At 38.3% G+C, this 24122-nt stretch overlaps 5 protein-coding genes and 1 pseudogene across 15 annotated transcripts in view; 3 read left to right on the top strand and 3 right to left on the bottom strand.

The window, feature by feature from the left end:
• Positions 1-19256, top strand: part of LOC149051372 (replication factor C subunit 1-like) — a 106458-nt gene extending 87202 nt beyond the window's left edge. For all 6 annotated transcript variants that reach the window (XM_089185577.1, XM_089185549.1, XM_089185542.1 and 3 more), the window contains one exon: positions 19007-19256. In XM_089185577.1, the coding sequence (XP_089041703.1) occupies positions 19007-19192 (186 nt within the window). In that variant the 3' untranslated portion in view covers positions 19193-19256. The remainder of the gene's footprint in view (positions 1-19006) is intronic.
• LOC113682268 (adhesion G protein-coupled receptor L4-like) overlaps positions 1-24122 on the bottom strand; it is a 94187-nt gene that overhangs the window by 6607 nt on the left and 63458 nt on the right. Inside the window, exons 1-4 of one of the 5 annotated variants that reach the window (XM_089185712.1) lie at positions 10509-11508; positions 9462-9604; positions 8529-8637; positions 7603-7723 (exon numbers count right to left, since the gene is read on the bottom strand). In XM_089185712.1, coding sequence (XP_089041838.1) covers positions 7603-7615 — 13 coding nt within the window. In that variant the 5' untranslated portion in view covers positions 7616-7723; positions 8529-8637; positions 9462-9604; positions 10509-11508. Of the gene's footprint in view, positions 1-7602; positions 8638-9461; positions 9605-10508; positions 11511-24122 lie in introns of those variants that run through there. The other 4 variants (XM_089185723.1, XM_089185708.1, XM_089185728.1 and 1 more) reach the window with 4 other exon arrangements.
• Positions 1821-6052, bottom strand: LOC113678427 (uncharacterized). Its single transcript, XM_089185304.1, has 2 exons — positions 3538-6052; positions 1821-3063 (listed from the first exon to the last, which is right to left on the bottom strand). The coding sequence occupies exons 1-2, from the start codon at positions 4110-4112 to the stop codon at positions 3036-3038; spliced, it is 603 nt and encodes a 200-aa protein (XP_089041430.1). The 5' UTR covers positions 4113-6052; the 3' UTR covers positions 1821-3035.
• LOC149051373 (uncharacterized) lies at positions 5437-6039 on the bottom strand (annotated as a pseudogene).
• LOC113678097 (uncharacterized) overlaps positions 14312-24122 on the top strand; it is a 181809-nt gene continuing 171998 nt past the window's right edge. The window contains exons 1-3 of one of the 2 annotated variants that reach the window (XM_089186108.1): positions 14312-14440; positions 14680-14713; positions 14952-15025. The gene's annotated coding sequence lies outside the window, so the exon portion shown is untranslated. The remainder of the gene's footprint in view (positions 14441-14679; positions 14714-14951; positions 15026-24122) is intronic. The other variant, XM_089186114.1, reaches the window with a different exon arrangement.
• On the top strand, positions 19375-21105 carry LOC149051371 (replication factor C subunit 1-like). The gene is made up of 3 exons (XM_089214167.1): positions 19375-19417; positions 19905-20051; positions 20768-21105. The coding sequence occupies exons 1-3, from the start codon at positions 19375-19377 to the stop codon at positions 21088-21090; spliced, it is 513 nt and encodes a 170-aa protein (XP_089070293.1). The 3' UTR covers positions 21091-21105.

Below are 24122 nucleotides of genomic sequence, written 5' to 3'. Positions count from 1 at the left end.
ACGTAAATGAAATGTGAATGCAAGTTATCATAAATTTCCAACTGGAGATGCACAGTTAACTTAACAAAGTTTTTACCTGAAAGTTTGTCGGAAGAAAAGAGCAAAAATTTAAAGTGCACGCGACAATCTCAAAAGATTATCTGGGTAACGGTAATCAATACGGACATAAACAGTACAGATAATCAATTGGTGTTAGTTCGTTCTTTTTCTCGTTTTCATACAGTTTAGAATTTAAAGTCAGTGTTTTAAATAAAATAGGTTGATCAAACCTGTGATGCCTCGTCCTTAAACTAACATTTTCTTAGCTTTCCCCGAAATCCTGAGGTCAAGTCTAACCATGACATAAAAGCTACCCGCAATACCTTTCGGGGTTATCCCTTGCACTTCCGACATGCTTTCTTCTGACAGCCTTTCTGGAAAGAACTGTATTTATTTTTTGTCTTTCTCAGAGGGCGCAGTAACGAATCCTGTAATCTTACTGGCCATGAGTGCAGTCCGGATTTTCCTATCTCTGCCCACTGGCACGGTATCGCTTGCGCAAGCCCCGCACTACATGCCTAACTTTGTTGCTATTTTTCGTAAATACATTTCGTTTTGCCAGCTGGGCAGTATTTTTAAGCAAATTATTTGACAGAAAATCAAGCCGATTAACAACTTGTTGATCCTCAATTTCTCTCTCTCAAACCACTTTGGTTGCCAGCCAAAAATTTGGTTTTTAAATGAATTTTGGTAGCAGGTATGTCATTGAATGGGTTGACGCGCGGCCTAAAAACCATTTGCGACTAACCTAAACCTTCAGTAGAAGAAGCTCAGAAAGTTAAAAGGTGAGGTATTTCTTTACAATTGAAATTATTAGTGGAAATTTCATTTATCATATATCTGAATCTCAAACAAGTTGTTCATTAAAAACCAGTAAGCGAAGTCTTCTATACTTTAAATACGCTTTCGGCAAGTCGTTGCAAGTGCGTTCAAATCGGACAGTCGCTTCCGTAATTTCACAACAGAATACGAAGGAATTCAGCAATAAAAAGCTGCATTAAAAATCCCCTTTTGATGAAAGACCAGAGTTACTCGCGTGATTGCACTAAACAAACGAGCAAACTCCCATAACTTCAAAATATACTTTTAAATTTAATTACAATCACTTTCACGTAAGTTTATTTGCCAAACCAGCGCCGTTGTTGTTGTTGTCCTTTTTTCTTACGCGCCCTCTAATTGACAGGTGTCAGACTGTGACAGATACTTGTGAAACAAATGTTTCAAAGTTTTTTTATAGAAGCCTTTTAAATCACTTTTTTCAATACACAAATAAAAATATTTCGGTGAAGCCTCTCTTTAATTTGCATTACCTCAGTCTGTTTCGACTACCATTTACTCGCTCAAAATTTGTTCAGTTCACGGAGGATCTTGCCGTAATTACAGCAATAACTCATTAGGGTTCTTTTGGAAAATATTTCGTTGAGTGTGGAGAAATTCTGTACAGTAAATGGTGTTAACCCGGAGGTAACATGTAATAGTGTAGTTTGATCGTTCGGGTGAGTGTAGTCCAAAGAAGGACTGTTGTCGGTAGTGGTGACTGACGTTTCGACAATCTATCTAAAGCCCTGATGTGGAAAGCCCTGACGACAACTCACTACGGAGAGCAGTTTACAGGAAACCGACACATACCTACAGATTACTAGACGCGTCATTCTACAACCCGACATCAGACAAAGCCACAACTATCAGGACTCTCACGCGACGAGCGCAACTAGTATGCAACACGACAGACAGCTTCTGCACTAACCTAGTCTATAGAACGACATACAGCACAACAGAAATTCATGGAGAATATTGGATTATGGCCTGAGTGTAACGCCATAACGCCACTTTATTAAAGCAGATAATAATAACATCTACAAAAAGAGAGACTGAAAATGTAAACTAGAGAAAGCCGTGCCAGGGGGGGCAAACCCTGTGGGAAAAACGGATAGGAAATCTGAGGAGGGCCAGGCACGACTTAGTCCCCCGCCGAGACTACTAATTAAATAATTTATCGTAAGCAAACGAAATCCGAAACTAAAGAGCAATAGATCGAGCAACTTTTAAGCGATCGTTAACAGTGTGCTTAATGTTCCTGTTCTTTGAAATGGCACATTTCCAGCCGGTGTGCGTGTCCAGCAGATCAGCAGAAATACTCCTACACGCAGGATTTGAAGCGGCGCCAGACTTGATACTATGCGTGCCATAACTAGCGATGTCATCTACAAATGGCTTAACGTATTTCCTAAATTCCTCTTTAAGCGTCGTGTACGAAACGCCTTTAGTAACATGAAAATACTCCTTAGACTTAGATTAAACAATTCGTCTAACGAGGGGGGAGGATGACTCAGTAGATGAAGGAAGAAGCTTGAGTAACCTCTCGGTAATACAAACCGGGCAAGTAGCCTTATGAGACCTTGCTAGGAGGGATGTATGCCCTTACCTATACTGATCATTCTTGCGTTTCAGAATGAAAACTGACATGTATTCGCTGCGAACAGAGACATCTTAAACAGACAAAGTACGAATTTCGCCCATTCGGTAAAACCCAGCGAAGCCAACCAAGAGGATGAATAACACTGAGAGAACTACTAGAAATATAATGATCAGCGATCCTACAAACTGTGTCGACGGATAAAGGCTTGGGCTGAACTGGACGTGCAAGTTTCCTTCTAGCGCCCTCTAAGGATGACTTAACAAGGGGGTGACTAGTAGGGCATTCCACTATCCCGGCCAGACTATGAGCCTACTTAATGCCGTAAAGAACTGACTCTATAGAAGATATCCCCGTATTATTGCTAACTGAAATTACAGTAAGCTCGCTAATAAAGAGCGCGACATGCAGAGGCTTTGCTAGAATAACTTGAACGCCAATCTTAGGAGCTGTCCATTGACGCCACTTCAGTCAGCCAGATCTGTATTTCTGTACGGTAGAAGGAGCCCTAGACTCCAACCGTAAATAGAGAAGGTTTGGAACAAGCCTACGCAAAGATAGATCGACCAGAGAATTTGCGTCAGGCTAAATCCCCGATTGCAGAACGCCTACAAGAAATAAAATAAAATAAAATAACAGTAAGCAAAAAACAAAAGGTAGAATAACATAAAAAAAGAGATACATAATACAAACAGAAAATGGGATGCCACAAAAACCATCAAAACGGCCCAAGAGATACTGCCAAATCAGGCAAAACACAATAAAATAGCAAACGCGACGTAAAAACAATTTAGCCCAGAACACGTATGGTCAAAACTACGATGCCAAATCAGGCAAAACACAATAAAATAGCAAACGCGACGTAAAAACAATTTAGCCCAGAACACGTACGGTCAAAACTACGATGCCAAATCAGGCAAAAGGTTCAAAACAAACGGAGGTCAAACTACTGACCAAAATGACACTGCCAAATCAGACAAAACACAACGAGGTTAGACTAAACAAGATCAGCAACGACAAGGTGAGGAGCAGAGCTAAAAGAAAAGAGACATGTATGGTAAACAAGGTTGACAAAAACTCACCTAAAATATTCCCGTAAGGCTAACATTCTGAATCTCAGGCAACCACTGAAAACCGAGGGACGCGCCTTGTAAATTTGCCTCTGGCCGGGACCTTCCAACAAGAGGTCTTCTATACAAAGAAGCTCAAACACTACCTTAACAAAAGACTTGAACGGAGAAGAGCTGTCATGCAAAAAGGGCCAAAAATAGGCTGAAGGCCACTGTGGACAGATCAGAGTGCCGTAACCAGAGCACGACGAGAGAGCTCTAACAGAAGGGACGATGGCACTCACAGGAGGGCAGACCCAATTGTTCTCGTCTCGCCAATCCTGGGCCAAGGCGTCAACGCCGCTGCAGTCGGGGGAGGAAAATTTAGAATTAAACCTAAGAACCTGGGCGTTGTAATGCGACGCAAACCGATCGATTGTGCGAGGGCCCCATTTGGCGTCAATCACACGAAATACAGAAGGGTTGACGGACCAGTCATCTTTGTCAACAAATCTGCAGAGAAAATCTGCCCTTTCATTAAGCGACCTTGGGATCCATTGCGCTTCCAGAATGATGCTGTTAACAAGACAGAGATTAAAAATGTCCATGGCCAGAGCCTGGAGATTAATGTTGGAGCTTCCGATAGGAACAATTCTGGCGGCGCCCTGATTATCAGTGAAGATTTTAACTCTCTTGTGTTTCAATTAAGCAACGTAGGAAAGCAATAAGAAATAAATAGCTTTCAGTTCGCGGAACATAGAACTTTGGCCGATATCCTCGGGTTCCCACATGCCGCTGAAAACGGTGCCGTCTAGAGAAGCTGAAAAGCAGGCACTACTAAGGCCGAAAGGAAGAACTGCAGAGGTAAAATATCTAACAACGCCGGAAAAGGGCCAAGCAAAACCGAGATACTTTTAGTGATCAAGAAAAATATCAACATGATGGTTGCCGGACTTAAGGTCCCGTGTGAAAAACCAGTGTCCTTCATCCAGAACTTGGGATAGCGAGCGCAAGTCTTCATATTTGAATCTGGGTTTAACTAAACAATTGTTGACGCGCCTAAGATCAATAACGAGACGCAACTTCTTTCCTTCCGCGACTGTTAAAGGATTCATGAAGAACGGAGGAACGACATGCTCAACAATACAACCATTATTAAGTAGCTCGGTAATTGCTTCGGCCACAAATTCTGGATGCTGAAGCGCAGATCTGTCGTTCTTTAGAAAGCACTGTGAAGGATTCTGGGCAAAAGGTAACCTGCAACCACGCCTAATCATGTCAAGCACAAAATCTGAAGCATTTAATGCTTAACCCCAGAAATTAAGCGAGGATTTCAAGCGACCTTTGACGCCATTGCTACCGCCTTTAACACTAAACTCCTCGCTAAAATATCACACTCAACCTGCTGGACATCAGTATCATCAGTGGTCAACAAACCGCGATCTAGTCAATCACGGCGAGCGCTTCTCTTTTCAGTGTCCGCAGGTTTCGTGCATGTCAAGCTCAAATGACCAAAACCTCCAAACTGAAAAAAGGGGAACACACAACAGCATGAAAATAAAATCCACAGTAAAAAAATAAAAGAACAGTGGAGTAGCGTGTGGCGTTAGCAGACCCGAAGGAAGATCACCAACTGACAACAGCTATATATACGACACGCAATTAACGCGTGTCGCGTAACTGAAACACCTAATTGTCTAACGCAATAAAGAATGCCAAATACAGAACGTGCAGAAAACAAATATCTGCTAAACTACGTACCGCAGATATTTCGATATTCTGCACTAACCTAGTCTATAGAACGAAATACTGCAAAACAGCAATTCATGGAGAATATTGGATTATGGCCTGAGTGTAACGCCATAATCGACGAAGTAAAAACAAGGCACCAAACGACGAGCTGGTCTAGCTTCCGAACGAGAAGCCAAATCCTTAGACGAGAATCTCGACGAAGAAGCCGCGCAGTGTACAGCGGAGGAACCGCTTCCTTTCTCGTCAGAACGGACATGACGACGCTTCTCTTTATCCGCTCTCCTCTCGGCCCGGTAAATTCTCTTCTCGTCGTCGGAGTCAGAGGTGAGTTCGTCAGACAAATATTCGTTAACGGTCGCCTATCCAAATTCGCTCTTGTCAACTAGCTTAATCAGTGGCTTCAACACGCTTGGAAACTAATTCAGTACCTGACTCCTGGGCAACTTTAACTTTCTCGTACAATTTCTGCTTGAGAGCGTCGGATGCTTCGTCTAGTTTATCCATCACCGGAGGGAATGATCCAACTGCTGCTGGTTTCCTTTCCTTTTGCAGGTATATTATTCGCGCCGAGCTCTCTTGGCTGCTTGTTCAACGGAAGAGCTGTTCTCCACGGAAAGTCGCTTCGCGAAATCGCTAAGCCGAGATTCAATAACCTATAGTGAGGTTATCGGTTAAAGAACCCATCGATTCAGAAACGGTAGACCATATAACAGCACCGACAGAAGGATCTCAAACTCCATCGTTCCGATTAAAACGTGCCCTAGCTTCCTCAGAGTTGCTCATGCTAAAGAACGGTGGAGTGAGCGTGTGGCGTTAGCAGACCCGAAGGAAGATCACGAACTGACAACAGCTAAATATACGACATGTAATTAACGCGTATTGCGTAACTGAAACACCTAATTGTATAACACACTAAGAATACCAAATACAGAACGTGCAGAAAACAAATATCTGCTAAACTACGTACCGCAGATATTTTGATATTATCTGACGAGAACAAGTACCTTGACCGTGTTTTTTCTGAGAACAACTATAACGAAGACTTCATCAGACGAAACACTCACCGACCTTAACCACTACTACTACCGAACCTAACGACAACGCAAATCCTACGACTACAGCAACTATACCGCACATAAAGGGCATATCTGAGAACATCTCGCGCATCCTACAACCATTCAATATCCGCGTCGCTCACAAACCCATTACCACACCACGTCTGTTACTGACTAACGTCAAAGACCCAGACGAACCGAGGCACAGACAGGGAGCAGTTTATAAGATCAACTGCTCCGACTGGCACGCCTCCTACATCGGTGAGACTGGCAGAAACCTCACAAACAGACTGACTGAACACAAACGAGCGACGAGGAAAGGCGATGTCAATAATCACATTGCTGAACAACAGCGACTTACGAACCACACTATTGACTAGGACTCTGCGCAATGCCTAACCCACAACTCCAACTACTTTCAACGACTGACTCTGGAAAGCTAACTTGGAACAGACTCCCCTCAACAGGTGTCAACCACTATCGGCACCATATAAACGACTCATCCATGACATGAACATTACAAACGAACCGAACAGAACGACCTAACTTTACTAACGGATCGAGACTGATCAATCACGACCGACCTAAGCCAATTGAGTCTTACAGCCAATAACATCGCGGAAAAACTGATCAATCAGTTATACGAACCAGACTAAGAACATTCGACTGACATCAACTATTCACTTGACTCTGAAGATGACTTCTGCTCAGGTTGTCGAAACGTCAGTCACCACTACCGACAACAGTCCTTATCAGGACTACACTCACCCGGACGATCAAACTACACTATTACGATAAATTCTCCCTTGGTCACTCATGGGAGTTAAAGGGTTAACATCAATATCCATATTCTCTAGACTCTTCACTATAAATTTCCATTGGTGCTGATAAGAAGAATTCATATTGTAATCAGAGCGTCTTGAGTTGGCAATCTTTTTGTTATTCTCATGTTCTCGATGAATGATTCAGCAATATTACTGGAGGGAGAACTTACATGCTGACTACCCTTGGGGCTGATAGGGTTAATTAAGCAGAGAGAACCAAATTAGTCTATTGTTTGTTATGTAAGCCATGTTGTGTTCCCTATTTACCAGGACATGTGTACAAAACATGGTCCAAAATTAACACAAACATCACTTCTTTCAAAGCCAAGAGTACGATTCCACATTAGAGTAATATTTGAATTAAGTACTGGCAATTGTAGAGTTCTGAGAACTGTATTTACTAATTAAAAAACAAACTCACATTCTGATTAAATTTGTATTCATAAACAAAGTAATAGCTAGCTCACCTGATTGTAACATAAAGAAAACCCAGCAAGGACCCAACCAGTCTGTTGTCAGTTGTCAGACAGGCAAAAAATGGGTAGAACAGGATCCTGTACACAAGAACAGCGACAATATTCTGAAAAACTAATTAAAACAGAGGAATTAGTTTTTTTTCTGCTAGCTCATGTTGAGTGTTGGACTGCTGTGCAGGTAAAGGGGGTAAGTTTGTATAGAAACTGTGGTGCTGCATCAGTGGGAGAGTATAACAGGGTAATTTAGTATTATTGACTGAGTTGAGTTGATAATGGAAATTGGCCACTTTATAGAGTTTAAAAGCTGACATTTCGTGCGCAATAGCCCTTCATCAGAGCAGTTGGAGGAACTATGGGTTGTGTGTGTATTTATAGACAGAAAATGGAGCTATGCTATTGGTGGGAATATGGTGATGAGAAAACAAGAATAAATTAGTTAAATGAAAAGCATTCATTGATACCATGTGGCTTAAGAGTACCTGTTTGAAAGATAAATTTTGTTCTGGAGTTTTGCGGCCCTCCAAATTGTCTTATATAAATGTATAGGGGAAGGCTACAAAGTGCCATATGCTGCCCAGAATTATTAGGGAGATTAAAGTATCTATCTAAAGTATCCGGTTTGGATGTGTCCTTGTCATTTCTTTTTACATTGCAAAGGTGTTATGGCTGTGTTGGTAGTTGAAGGTTCAAGCCCCAGACTACAAAAACACTCAGGTCTTTAAATAACTGAGGGGAATGTGCTGTCTTTGATACAACATCTGCAAATGGTTAGACGTTCTAGTCTTCTTGGCTAAGGATGATAAACCACAGGCCCCATACTCTCCTACATCTTCTCTGTACTGGTTATAAGCAGGGGACATTAACCCTTTAACTCCCAGAAATGATTAACAGGTAACTTCTCCCTATAATATCCTTACATTATCCTGCAAACAGGTGATGAGAATACCCAGACTTCTCAGGTAGAAAATGTTTTCTTGATCCAACAGAAAAGTTCTCATAACTGATGAATATGCAAATGTGCAGCAGCTAGAGGGGAGAATTAATTAATAATCAGATCTTGAGAGTTAAAGAGTAAAACAACTGACAGACTTCAATAAAGAGTAATGAATGTGGCTCCCAGTGTGGTCATCTGGCCTTGTTATCATTTATAGAGGCCCACATTTACACCTGCTTTTAAAAGCCAAACTGAGCCAGCCTGTCTAAATATTCCAGATAAATAACTTAATATCAAGTTCACACCCTCATCACAATTGGAGGCTAGGTGCCCAAGGGGCCCAAGAGCTGCAACTACAGTCACACCCCAAGGTGCTAGAACACCAACTGGCCTATCCATTGCTAAACTGGCAGCTTGCTGAAATAGACCCCGCAAAAGAAACACTGCAATTAGGGCTGAGGGGGGAAACACCAATAACTGCTATCCTCAAGGACAAGAACCCCATGCTACAGAACAGCAAACACAACACAGGCATATGGTGGAACAACACATGCACTGATAAGGTATACCGCTGGGTGAGGATGGCCCCTGGGCCTTAACATCCAAAGGAGTACTGCTGCAAACTCTGCAGAATGCAACAAATACTGCACAGATGCTAACAGCTGGCTAAGACACAAACCAAATGCCTGAAAACTCTGACAATGCATGGATTTCCTCTTAGTCATTTAAACTGTATGTTAAATTCTATATAACTATATTAAAATTTGTTCATAAACTAATATTGGCCCATGGCAACTGAGTTAACCTAGAGCTACTATAGTCTTTAAAATGATTTTAACAGTGAGAGAAAAAACAAAGCAAAACAAACAAACACTCAATTTGTTCAAAATCAGGTTGCCATGGTATGACCACTTACCCTACACCCATCCAGCTGGGTCAGGCATTTGAAAAATTCCATTTTTTGGTTGTAAAAACACCTTCAGGCATGTGCTGGAAGTGGCTCCAAATATAACAGCAAAGGTGAATCTGTTGCCAAAATCACTTAAAAAATCAAATGGTCTGAAAGTAAACCACACAAACATTGGTAAAACAGTGGCACCCAAATAGCTCACTCAAAAATACACTCCCATTAAACCCATTCAATAAGGGAATGCCTCATATTATTGCACTGTGTTTATATTCTGACTGAAATGGCACAATTTCCTGATAGATCAGGGGTGGCAGAGTTTTTGGGTCAATTTTTGCTGTGTATGTACCGCTGGCCTCTCAGAAAATCTGCCCCATTATAGTCTACCCTGTGGCCAATTATATACCTCATTTGCTAAGTGAGTCACTTTACGGGAAGTGTTATTTTTGTGATCCCATTTACCCATGTTCTGCTGGCCTCTTGGAATATCTGCCCTATTATAGTCTATTCTGTGGCCAACAATACACCGCATCTGCTAAGTTAGTCACTTTACCAGAAATGTAATTTTTCCCAACTTAGTCAATTTCTGTTTATAGATGCATCTATCTAGCTAAAACCAAGTCTTTTAAGTAGGTCATGATCCTAAAATGAAGCAACACATTTGTTTACATGAATTTGGAACACTTTACTTTTCATCTTCAGTGCATTAATATTCTGGTACATTTCAATCTAATTTGAACCTTCCTATTTGTAAATCCTTACTTTGATGTAGGAAAATTTTCCACATCATGAAAATGTATTGGTCCCCAATCTAGTAACTCTATGAAAATGTAACCCCATTGTAGCTAAGTGAGTCATGAAAATGCCACCCAAACCAGCAGCACATCCCCTTGCCTTTATTACAAGTAGCAACTTTTTTGAAAAAATGTACATGTAGCTGGGTGTCACTTAGACTTGAGTACAACTACTTAAAAGTACACAATGATCAGACTATATATTGCTGATCTTCAATATAAGCCTTGACCTTTTTGCTCTATTAATCAATTCTGTACTCACATCAGCAAACAAGGATATCCATTGCAGTTTTGAAGTCCAGATTTGACCCTTTGCTTGACAAAGGCCAGTATAAAAATAATGACAAGCTTAAAAATAATAATAATAATACATGTAATAATAATGATCAATTGTGCAAGCATGAAATTACAAGTGAAGTTTTAGCAAAACATCATCACCTGTCTAACTTTCCAACATAAAACAGGGGGAAGGGGGTTGCTTTTTGGAAGAAGGGTGCTAAATCAAATTATTATGATATGTAAACAATTTTGTCATCATTGTCTGATAAAGGTTACTTCAGTATTTCATTTAGAGCTGGAAGAAGACAGCCAAGATCAAACAGACTCTCTTTGATAATTGTGAGGCACCTAAATTGATAATTTTGAGAATGAATCTCTGTATAAAAAGATCCACATACAATTTCAGAGGAAATAACTAAACGAGGCCTACTGTAATTTAACACACGGAACAGAACGAAAATGAAGATCTGTAATTTTAGAAAGAGAGATTTTGAATTTGCAAAACAAGAACCCGTGTGGAACTCCACTGTACGGAAGGATGAGAGGGTCTATTAGAAACCTCTAAGCCGTCGAAAAAATTATCCGCAACCGCAAAACCGCAAAAAAATTCGATCAAAATAGAAAACCTCATGCAAAACCGTCAAAATCTATAAGTGTTCACATCCCAGTTCTCAAAACCCTGATGGATCCGATACAGTGTTGACAAAAGGAACATACAGAGGTTTCGCGGCTATTCGAGATCAGTGGCCGCTTGGATCGAAGAGAAACCGGAATCCAAATGGGAAAATCCGAAAACCACTTTGGGAAACCAAATCCGAAACCCATAAGACAAGTATTTATGACGAAACCGAAAAACATATGCTAAAGAACGGAAAATCCGCAAGCCGTAATGAACACACAATCTGAAAAACCGAAATTCCATGGCACAAAAACCGATCCTAAAAAAATATCTAAAATCCCAATGCCCCCCTTATGGATGAATCGGTCAGTTCAGTCCAGAACTCATACAAATGATAACACAACAACCATTATTATTACTGAAACCTCAACGAAAACTCTTTTTATCGTTATTATTTTCCAATCAGAAACATGCTGCAAAACAACTCTAGTCACGCGATATTTTTTCAGGGAAGGTGTCATGTCACGCAATCGAATCATTCGTCGACTACGAACATCGATGCTGCAGCCTCACGGATTTTTTTTTTTCTTTTATGTAATTATAGATCTACATTTTATGGCTAAATGGCGCAGTCCTTCCTTTAAATACAGAAGAGGATTTGATTAGCTAAGAACCCCACGGAGATGTTCATATTTTCAGTTCGTTTCGTTTCGTTTATCAAATCACAGTAAGCCCTAAACTTCCGGAGATATGGTCGATTCTAGTTTTTCAATAGAGACTAAATACATTTTATGAAATCAGATATTTGAAAGACAGACGCAAAGAAGAGTGTTACAAACGTTAACTCTTTGACTCAGTTGTATCCAATTCTGCGCATAAACTCCATCATCTGCTACCACTCAAGCAAACACAATTTAGAAACCAGTGTAATTTTAAGTTTGGGAAAACGTGCACGACCTCACTTATTCCATTCAAGTCCAATCTGTAGAACTTTTATGCGCAGTTTTTTTTTCTATAGGGTCATTGTATATTACATGAAATTGTTTTTGAATATCAGTGTATAAAACTTCAAATAACGTTTTGCAAATTTCATGCTGCGAATTTGAATATTTTTCAATAAACAAACGATATACCTCGAGGAGACGACAGCGCAACGAAAGAACCAAATCGCAGAACGAGCCGGCGCGAATCTAGGGCGCAGTCATTCATGAAAATATCGACATCCACAACAGAGTACGTACCCCTGAGAAGTGTTCTCCGCGGATCTATTTGCCATTTTCACAGCAATCTATTGGGGCAACTGCACGTGGTTCAACCTTTCTCGTCTGACAGCTCCTTTCATTTGGTTCCGTGAATTTGAATTAGATTATGGTTATCTTATGACCTATTGTTTTTCTCGGAAAATTAGCGGAAGAGAAATAGCAGGAGTCTGGAAGCTAGTTAGGTTGATGACCGCTGACTGAAGTACAGGAGATTATCATAGATGGCGCTAAATGTCGGAGAGTGATGTGAACACACATCACTATACTAGAATGGTTTGTCAGTCGTTTTAGTTCTCAGCGGCAGAATTTCGCTAAAATTGGTATGTATTGCCGTACATGGTAAAATTTCCTCTGTCATGAATCTTTTATTTAGCACACGGTAGGTAATTTTACAACATGTTTTAACCAAGAGTTTCATTCCACTACATATATCTAACTCAAGGTATCTTTCTGGGCTGGAACGTGAAAAATGGTGTGGTACTGTGTGTTAACTAACTTTGTAAGTGTAATTTTCAATAGTCTGAGTATGTCAGGGTAGCTGAGTGAGGCTGATAAGTTACAATGTTTGCCTTTGTTTTTTATCTTTAACAAGGTTACAACATGAAGCAATTTTGTCTTCATTCTTTAACTCCCAAGATCTGTTTTCTAATTCTCCCCACTTGTTTCTAGAAGTTTCCTTGTACATTTGTTATAAGAATTTGTTTTTAGATCAAGATAATAACTTTTTTCATTACCCTTTTGTTGGATATTGTAGAGATATTTTAGGGAGAAGTTACATGTTAATTACATCTGGGAGTTTAAGGGTTGAACAGTGTGATGTGATACACTGCTACCTAAAGTTCACTCAACATTGAAATATCCAGGACTTATTCATTCCCTACAAATTTTTTCAAACTGTAGCTAATACTAATTCTGCAGAGCAGTTGCACTATACAACTCTAATGCCTATTTCAAAATTTTGACAAGACTGAAGGGAAAATGAAATTGTTGATTAACTTGAAAGGTGATTGATAAAGAAGCATTGAGACTTCACCTTACTCAGACTATTTTCTCGACAAGCCTGGTGTAACCAAAGTGCCAGCAATAAATTTTAGATAAGTTTAATTTCCTGATGACTGGACTGAACTCTTCTATTTACATGCCATTGCCAGTGGTTTCTGCGTAAAGTATTACGAACATAATACATCAAGAACAGACTGAATAATTATGAGATGGGAAATAACACAGGAAATACAAGTAACAAGAAATAATTATGTATAACATAAGCAATACTAATAATATAGGAAACATGGGTCACTTGAGGAAAGAGCAATTTACCTGACAATTTGGGAATATGGCTGGCGTAACAATGTACTTGCAATTGCCTTTTAACTCAAGCTTACACCTTTTTTATTTGCATGATCTTTGCAAAAGTCAAACTTGTGCATTGGGGCCAGGAGGGGGATTGGTTTCTACACCTGGTCCGGGTTGTTCAAAGCTAGGTTAAGATAATCCAGGGTTAGTGTGAAATCTGATTTCAGATCTGATAGCTTTAAAAGAAAATTCAGTGGAATTCTTTTTGTCTAGAATATGATTATTTGATGCTCTATAAAGAACATGGGAAACTATCCCAAAAAGGCATTTGAATAAATGCATAAAGAAATCCAGATTAAAATTTAACCTTGGGTTAGCACTAATCAACCTTCGAACAACTGAGTCCTGGTGTCTTCTCTCAATTTTCTGAGCTGGAAGAAAATGTCTTGTAAGAAAGTTGTGCTCCAAAGAACAACACCCCCCTTCATCTTATCCAGTTATAATAATATAATAATAATAAAGACTTTATTTTACGAGGGTAACACATAATAGCATAGCTAATAAACTTGTGGCCCTTATTTTTAGGTCAAAAGAAGCAAATTTATCTCATGTTGTGTTAATAAAAATATATAATTGTTAATTTGAGTTTATCAAGAAGTGAAGATGATGACATTGCCTGAAAACAAAAACCAAAAGAAAATCAGAAGAGGAAGAAGAAAGGAAAAAACATTATTGACTCAGGTAATGTTTTAGGATGAACACCAACAGTTTCAAAAGGAACAGATGTTGAGACTCTACACAAACTGTTATACCTCTGTATTAGTATTAATCGTATATTGTGCTGTACAGTGTCCTTGTCAATTCCAGATGCAATTTGCATTAATACAAAAACATGATATAAAAAGATTCACATAATTATACATACAACATCACAATGATATCCTGACCCTATTTCTAAATTAATTTTACATCTATTTTAGATTCTGATAAAGATCCTCTTCCTCCAAAAATCAGGTATGTGATTTGTTTTTTCAATTTCATTCCATTTCGTACAGTTGTAGTTAAACTCTTTGACCCTAATATCAGCCCTGAATCAAGAGTCAAGGAAATAATCACCAACTATAGAAGCTCTTGATTATTAAACAAATTCTCCTTGTCAGCAGCTTAGAAAATGCATAGAGAACAGTATGGAGAATATGCATACTGATGTCAAGGTGTCTTCAGTACCATGTTTTCTTTCATGCACTTTCAGAAAAGCCACATCAGTAAAGAAGGAGGAGAGTTCAAAAGCTAAGAAAAGTAGAAGAGCAATCAGCTTGGGCTCAGGTAAGGAAATTATGTCAACTTATTGAGGGTACGTGATACTTTTTATGTGAAAGGTCATGTGGAGACTTGTGGGAATCCAGGAAAACATTTGCTAATAAAAGAAAACAGGTGAATAACTAACTACACTCTTTCCACCCACAATTTTTTTTGTAAAGAAAAATTCAGGCCATCCAGTGTATTTTAACAGTATTTCATGCATCATGCATTGAACAGGGAAAGCTTCAAACCTCACCATACCTTGCCTTTCGATAAAATTCATGCATCACATGTTAAATTTTGGGCGTAATCACGCATCCCTTATAAAACCCTTTGCCAATCTGTGATAGTTATATCAGGATGGTCTACAGTGAACACATACCACGTCACAAAATCAATGGGTACCAGTAGTGACCAATTGAGGAGTAGTTCTGGCAGAAGCAACACCATGGGCTGCCCTAAAGGAACAAGTCCTTTCACCTCCAAGATAATTATTTAAATCAATTCTCTTCACTGTCTGTCACACATGTGTTATGAAAATATCTTTGAGAATAATTATGGTGTTCAATCAAGTGATATCCTCTTGTCTGATGATTTTCTTTCTTCTCATCACATTGCTGCTCAGTTGACTGTGAATTGGTATTATTGTGAGAAATTAGAAAATTGATCACTCTTAAGAGTGCAAATTTTAAGCTTGATCCTGAGCTTTACTAAGCCTACTAAATGATCATCCCTTAATTCCCTGTTGAACCATCAATCATTTTTTTTCGTTTTCATTTCCCACAGAGATCTGACCCAAAGGGAATAGAAAAGAAGAGTATAAAAATGGGAGAGAAAAAGAAGGAAGAGAAAATGGGAATGTCAACCATCACACGACAGAGCAACCATCAAAGAAAAGAAAGGAAGACTTCTCAGAATAGAAATCTGAGGTTAAAACGCCTTCCCCTGAGAAGAAAAAGGTTTGTAAGCCTTTTGATGACCATACTTTATTGTTGCAAAATTAATCATTACTAGTAATTGAACCAGCTACCCTGATACTAGAATGGATTGGATCTGATACGATTGCATGTGTAAGGTATGTGTCATTAAGCACTTAAACAAGTTACTTTTAGATGAAACAGTAACATTTTATGACTAAATTTGGCTTTGTTTAAGATCCAAAAGCTTACTCAAATTTGTTAACTGGTGTTACATTTTGTATATGTAAACCTGTCCTACTTAATGACACATTACTAACAATACTTGCAACAAAACATTACTTACAATACTAACACTACTCAAAATACTACCATTACTGTACCTAGAATTTATACAAAAACAGTAACAATAGTGACAAAACTTTTAGGTATGTTTTTGGCAATTTTAACTTTGACAATCCAGGAAGATGTTACCACCTTGTCTCCATTTTTCAAAGCAGCAATTTCTTTTACTATCAACATTCCTATTTGGAACAACTCTTGCCTTGTGAGGACAACTGTTTGCTGTTAGAATATTTGATATACATGTAACTTTTATTCACTTCAAATTCTATCCATGGACTTTTTAGTAAGTACCAAAGACAACTCCTGCTTGCAAACTGGCTGCAAAAGCTGCCACAGTTCCAGAAACTGCAGTTAGAGACTCAAAACCAAGTCCAAAGAAAACTGTTACTCTGAAAAAGGAAAAAAAAAAGTTAGTAAGGAAACTCCAACCCAAGGAACACCAAGGTGTCAAAATCAGAGGAAGAGGTTGAAGTTCCACCCTCATTGGAAAAGAAAAAATCTGGCTACCATGGTTTTATGGCAAGAGATGGTCCTAGGACACTTGTTTCAAAGGAAATCCCTCAGGTAGGTTTCACAGACCAAGATCTGATTGTTAATTCTCCCCTCTAGCTGCTTCACATTTTTCTGTAAATTAATAATGAGAGTTTGTTGTTAGATCATTATGACAACTACATGTACCTGTTAAGTTTTAGTATCCTCATTATGTGTTTGCTGGATAATCTATGGATATTCTTGGGAGAAGTTACATGTTAATTTCTTCTGGTAGTTAAATTATTATCTCTCAAAGCTCTTTATGGTTTGTTTTCCATCCTTTCAAATTTTAATGAGAGATGCAAGACAAAGGAAAATGAAGATTATTAGAATTAAGGCTTATTTGGAAAATCTGCAGATACAGTTTACGTGAAAAAATTGTAAAATGCATGCTTTGATTAACCCTTTTACTTCTGAGATGTCAATAGTAATTCTCCTTACTGTCTGTCATACAATTCTTGTAATGTTAGTTTGGAGAATTTGGTCTTGGATCAACTAACAATCCCCTGGTTGATATTTGTATTTATTCTCATCACTTGTCTGCATTGTAAGGAGAAGTTCTGTCTTGGTCACTAGTGGGAGTTAAAGGGTTAAACAAAAAAATGTGTTTTATCCTTTTACTCTCAGTTGTTGTTCAAATGTTGGTTCAATGTCAGTATCTGAGAAACTGCCTACCTACCCCTCCCCTAATCCAACATTAACCCTTAATTGTAAGCAGTTGATGGTTGTTGGGTTAGGGGAGGGATGGGTGCGCAGATGGTGACATTGATCTGGAATGTTTATGGTGTATCTACAGAGTTTTTTACTATTTTGCCATTTATAACTTTTCAGTTTGGACAGTGTTAAGAGGCCTTCAAGGGAAGAATTAATTATTTGTCTTGTTATGGAGAGCGCCCATGTTTTTTAGAGTGCGTTGCGTTACATAATTGTTAAAAATAGAACGAAGAAGTTTCTAGAACATTTAGTCATGATGACTAAGCGAGAACTTTAAGGAGAACCTTCTAGAACCGTGACTCAGCATATTTTTGTTATGATGTAATCATAGTGTAATGTTTCTAAAAATAACAATATTACAGATCTCTAGAACATTCTAGAACTTTTCCGAAAGATATATAAGGAGTCACGCTAGCTTAAAGAGAGAGGCCTTTTAGTGAGCTATAACTGCCGTTGCGAAGAGCCCAGAGGAGCGAGAGCCGGACAGAGTTGTTTACTGGAATTGAAAGCCGTGTGGAAGGCTACGTGAGAGAAAGAATTACGGACGTCGACAGTTTGTTAAAGATTTTCAAGAGAACTGTGAGTTGTGCGGTAGTGCACTGAGATTTAAGTAATATTATTTGTAAAGGGCTCTAAGTTATAGGGATACTGACTGTATTAGCATTTATATCGCTCCGTAGATAAGTGAAAAAGATAGTTATTGTATTGGTTGTCGATATCGCTTCGTAGTTATTACGTTGGTCAATAAAGTAGTTGAGTTGTACGAGTTGTATCTTTCTGGCGGTTTGGAAAATACCGTAACAGTCTGCTCATCTTGAATTATGCATGCACTTGATAATTTAAATTTTTAGGAGGCAGTAAACTGTTTGGACGGACTGACATTATTTATTACAGGAATCTTGGAAAGTACTGAGAGAGAGGAGGCAGCAGATTTGATTCAAAGATATGGTGGAAAAGTTACCCAATCAGTGAGCAAGAAAACAAGTTTTGTCATCATAGGACAGGATCCTGGGAAGAGTAAACTTTCCAAGGTACATTGTAATGCACAGCTCAAAAGAGGAAAAAAGAGAACTGTGAACATAAACATATAAGCTGTACCTTTTTCACTAAATTTTTATAACAAATCTGGGTGCAGCTTACTGTAAAAACACCTTAGAAACTTGCCACAAATTTGCATAGATTAACACAATTCATTGACAATTTGTAAGTCTGTAGAGCAAACTAACAAGAACTGAAAAATTTACCATGGTAGAAATTTATCATTGTCTTTCTGTTGTTGGCTTCTAAGAGAGTTTTTTTTTTCATGAGCATAAACTTATATTTCTTGCTGTGGAGTTCATTAATGTTTCTTTGTTAAGAGACCTTTTCAACTGGTTTAAGGTTGTATTTCCTTCCTTGAATAGCTAAACATTACCTGGCAAGAAACCTATAGTTTCTTTGTTGTTGTTGTTGTTTTTGTTTCTTTTTTTGTTTTTTTACTTTGGTGCTTATCTGTTAGGCTAAGCTATGTGGAACATCACCAATAGATGAAGACCGTCTGTTTGAGCTTGTCAGAACAAAACCAGGCAATGAGACCAGCTATGAACCACCAAGTGTGGAGAAAAGGACAAAGAAGAAGGAGAAAACTGAACCAGTGGAGTCCCTCAGTCAGGGAAGAGATCAGTTTGAAGGTGATTCATCATAACTGAATGAAAAATCTGTGTCATCTCCAACAACACAAACACTATCATCATCACCTACACTGAAAGGTGGGTGTTTCAAACCTTTCCAACAATTAGCACGAGAGCATGACCTCACTGCAAATTTAATTCACACTTCAGCTGTATGCCTTAAATTTCCCCACCAGTAAGCATCCTACATGTATTGATGATTACACTTAGTGAATATAATTTCTCTTGTGTGCATCCAGGTACTGTACACGACTTTGTATTAAAGTTACTGATGACATGTGCATGTGTGTGATATACATGTACCAGTAAAATGTCATAGGAGCCATAGGCTAGTGTGCAACTGATAGCATAATTTGTTCATCCTCATTTCCCTTCTTCCGTCTGCCTAATTTATGGTGTCACTCAGTTTGTCTGTCTGCCTGTCTGTCTGTCTGTATGTCTGTCTGCTCTTTTGTGTATGTTCATTCTTCCAATCACTGTCTTTCTATCTGTCACTTATTCTCCTTGTTCTCCTCTGTCCAGTCACCTACACGTCAGTTTTACCACCACGCTAAATTCCACCTTTAGGTTCATCTGTTGGATCATTTTACTGTACTTCTGCCTGTAGACTTGTTTGTGTTACTTAATTTGAATTATAAGAAAGTACAGTTTTTTTGTTTTTTGTTGCTTTATTTTTTTAATCTACATAAGATTTTGACAGTAAAGGTATTTTTTTTTTTTGTGCAGAAGAACCAAGTCTGTTATGGGTAGACAAATATCAGCCTTGGGCAGTGAAGCAGATTATTGGTCAGCTTGGTGATAAAAGCAACACGAGAAAGCTGATGAACTGGCTGAGAGACTGGGAAAAGAATAGAAAGAAACTAGCCTCTAAATGTGAGTACACATTGATTGTCAAGATGCTTTTCCCTCAAATACATGTACATGTAACTTCTCTTCAGGCAAGTATGCAAACGGTTCAGGCAAACTGTTAGAGAAAGCAGATGAAAAAGTTTGGGTTGTAACCAGATAGGGGAACCTTTCTAGGGGGGGGGGGGGGAGTAGCAATTCTCCTAGTCACCTGATGCTACTGAAATTAAGTAAGCATAGGCAAGGTTAGACCTGTGGCTCTTGTGCTGACTTTACCTCTAACCCTTTATCTCACATGAGTGACCAAGACAGGATTTCTCCTTACAATATCAATACAATATCAATCAGACAAGTAATGAGAATGTAGAAAAATATCAATTAGGGGATTATTTGTTGATCCAATACCAAATTATCCAAATCATAAAAATTTTATGGCAGACAGTAAGAAGGACTGGTGAGCTGTTTGGAGTAAAAGGGTTCAGTGGATGAACCTAACCTTAATCAACAGATATTTTACATAAGACCTCAAATTGAGTTGTAATGCAAATGTCGTCTAGCTGTTGGCTAAATACCTTTCGCGTTGAATCCAGATTGTTTCTTAATTCCCACATTCAGAGATACAATTTGTTAAACAGCTGTAACTTATGAACTTTTATGAATTTATTTTACTCGACGGTCACTTATACATGTAGTTAGTATGTTAGTAGTGGAATCACAGTTTTAAACCTTTTTATTTTGCACAGCTTTCTTTTACAACAAAGACCAAGATGGATCGTCCTTTATGGCAGCACTTCTGTCCGGTTCCCCAGACGTTGGAAAAACAACAACAGCTACATGTACCCTGGTTTGTGAAGAGCTGGGTTTTACGTACATTGAAATGAATGCCAGTGACACACGAAGCAAAAAGACCTTGGAAGAACACATTTCTCAGTCACTGAACAATAAAACCATGGATGGCTTTCTGACAGGTTGTCAAATTTCTGTAAGATTTGGAATGACTCTGATATTATTAAAGATACTTCATGAATTCTCCAGTCTTACTAAACTGATTTTCCTCTGTAGTTAATTTATTAGATTTCAGATGTCATTTTTCCTTGTAATTTGGTCGTATTCGCTATACAATAACTTTTTGCTAAATTTCGCCTTAGGTCATTTCTTTTCACTCACCCGTCGAATTAAAGCTCTATTGGTCAACTTTTCCTAAAAATTTTGTCAAGTTTCCAGGGCGACAAATCGCCTGCATCTTTAATAAGAAAATTTTCTTCACTATGCGTTTAGTATGTGTGTGTCTCATTTTTCCCTGTCCTGTCAAGACCTCTCGTATGGCAGTCCAGCGCCCTTCGATCACCCTAAGCAGGCAATGGTTTAACGACCATCACATCAGCAAAAAATAAGTATACTAAAAAAAATAGCATGTTTATATAATTGTGCTATACCCCGGATTAATGAAAAAGAATAGTTCAAAAATGTAATATGAGGCCCTGTCCAAACTTGGCGTATAAATAGTGAAACAGCATCGCTACAAAATAGAATCATGGATCACGAAATAAGCAATGACACGATTTTCTGTTTCGAGTTCGATGAGCTCATATTCAGCTTCTTCAATACTGCTCGTGTTACCAAGTGCACCGTTTTGTTACACACTTCTGGGGCAAATCACATTTTCACAGGAGTTAAGGTGAGGACAGAATAAGTTAATAGCGACCGAATGCAGTGAATGAGATAAACGGGTATTGACTAAAGATACAAATAGAAATAATTTGAAACATGAGACAAAAGAATGAAAAAAATATCGATCTTATTTACTCGTCACGAACGCAGGATCGAATCTTACACCATCGGATTTCACGATCTGAAGTTCTCACACATAGCTATAGATTTCTCGTTAATGATCCATGACATGTAATGGATACATAAAGGATCATCCTGCATACTGCTTAGATCATCAATGTCGAAAGTTTCATGTCTTCGAATACATAATGATAGAAAGGAAATTTCAAGCTCTTGCGTGACAAAGGAAAAAAATCATTTTTAACCGACGACCGAAAAGAAAAACCCTATCCGTCAGATCAGGTTAAACGACAGATTAAGGTGATTTCACCGGACACCAACGCTTTTGACTGCAAAAATATTTAGGGCACAATTGGCGGGAGTTATTCAGAAAAAAGCTTACCGTTATTATTTTTAGAAACCTTTTGAAGTTGTCACGGTGAGAGAGGAAAATGAAAATTTGAGAGAACTGTAACGCTAATGGGAAGATGACCAAAAACAAATGTGTATCATATTAAACGAGGGATATATCGAGTTGATCACTTGAAGAGAAATTGCATTGGTATGATATAACTCACGGCGTAAATTCATTCTTATCGATTCAGTTATGGCAGGGTGTAACATGTCCTGCTCAGAGAAGAAAAGGGTTTTGCGGATGCGAGTGTTTTGCACTGAAAGAGAAAGAGCTGAATATAAATCACAGAAATAATTAATCGCCATGGAGAAACATGTAAACAAGCAATAATCATAAAAAGAATAAAAAAAAAAACAAACAGACAAAAATACAAGCACAATACTGGGCATTAGATGAGGTTACATCTTTCAAACTCGTGAATATGTTACCTTCATTTTTTCATCGAATTGTTGTAAAGCAAAATATTATTTTTGATATTTTCAGGCATGTAGAACTAACAAATGACATGGTCTGGAGAATAGAAGGATTCAGAGGATAACAGTTTAACAGGTACAAATCAATTTTCATTCTGCAACTGATTAGTGCTGTAGAGCTCATGTTATTTATAATGAAAGATCACAATCTTATTTTTCTTGCGGCTGACAACAATCAAGGTTAATTTCAGTCGAATTCCCCGGTTTATTGTTATCAGATGTGAAGATATTTCAATGGTTTCTCTCATTTGACTGGTTTAATAGTCTGCACGCGATGCAATTTCCTAAAGCCTTAAACTCCTAGAGGTGATAAAACTTGTAACTTATCCTTGTAATATCAATACATTATCCAACAAACAGGCAATGAGAATACTCAAAGTTTTATCAAGTAGAATTCGTTATCTTTGAACTAACACCAAATTTCTATATCTACCTCGAAATGAAACATGTAGCAGCTAGAGGGGAGAATTAACAATTAGATCACTGGAGTTAAAGGTTTAACTGCGCGTGATGATTATGCGGCAGAAGCGCGTGACGAGCATGTGACAAAGCTAGATAAGAGCTCTCGTCAATATCAAAATCAGCAAATATCTCTTTGTAAGTTTGTAACAAAGCTCGAGGTTGAAAAAGAATTACACAATCCCGACGTTTCTTTTGATATGGTAAAATTTGCGATATATAGTAATAATAACGGTAATATGGTTCAGTTTCCAAAACGTGACACTCCACCGCACGCTGTAAATGTACCATTTATATCTTCACATATAAAGGTATCAATATCGTCATTTCAACCGGATTTATGAACATGACAGTTTTACCTTCCATGTGGGCTGTTTTTTTTTTCAATTGTATTTTTTTACCTGAAGCTGAATTCAATTCTTTTTTAAAGAAAATAGTTCTTGTAATGAGAAACTGTTGTATTACAATGTCCGAAATTGAATGGATTTTTCGGCGAGCTGAGTTTCGGTGTAACGGATCTCTTTAGTCGATGCTCCTATTTAAAAAATCATATTTGATTCAAATTTTCAATCAATATCTTTTTAATAAAATGGATGATACATGTTGGCCTATCGATACGAATTTATCCGCTTGAATTGAATTATCTATTTGAATGAGTAAAAGATGTCATGAACACTCGATGGTAAAATTCGTATCCACGCGCGGTTATCTAATGTCTCATGTTTGCGTGTGTGTTACTGAACAAGTGTGAGCTTAAGAAGGCTGTACATCGGCCAATTTCCCTCACTATATTTTAAGCCGGGACCGAGACGAAGGCTTCGTCAGCAACGGATCAAAGGATGTATCACACGATAACAAAATATATTCATGCATTATGGAAGCACCAAATAAATCTGCGAGTTTCGTCGTGATTTTTGTTTTGTTTTGTTTTCATTTAGGACGAATCTGTGACCTGTGTTTTAGCCAAAAATGCTGGAAAAG

This window comes from Pocillopora damicornis, chromosome 1, assembly GCF_964200805.1.
Source record: "Pocillopora damicornis chromosome 1, jaPocDami1.2, whole genome shotgun sequence".
NCBI lineage: Eukaryota > Metazoa > Cnidaria > Anthozoa > Scleractinia > Pocilloporidae > Pocillopora > Pocillopora damicornis.
The sequence above is the reverse complement of the archived record's forward strand: the minus strand, read 5'-3'. Positions and strand labels throughout refer to the sequence as shown.

Coding starts and splice junctions, on each gene's coding strand:
- LOC113678427 (XM_089185304.1), bottom strand. CDS start 4,112: ATGGACATTTTTAATCTCTGTCTTGTTAACAGCATCATTCTGGAAGCG. Junction 3,064..3,537: donor GCCTTACGGGAATATTTTAG/GTGAGTTTTTGT, acceptor TATTTCTTGTAG/GCGTTCTGCAATCGGGGATT.
- LOC149051371 (XM_089214167.1), top strand. CDS start 19,375: ATGATTACACTTAGTGAATATAATTTCTCTTGTGTGCATCCAG. Junction 19,418..19,904: donor TTTCTCTTGTGTGCATCCAG/GTACTGTACACG, acceptor TTTTTTGTGCAG/AAGAACCAAGTCTGTTATGG. Junction 20,052..20,767: donor AAAGAAACTAGCCTCTAAAT/GTGAGTACACAT, acceptor TATTTTGCACAG/CTTTCTTTTACAACAAAGAC.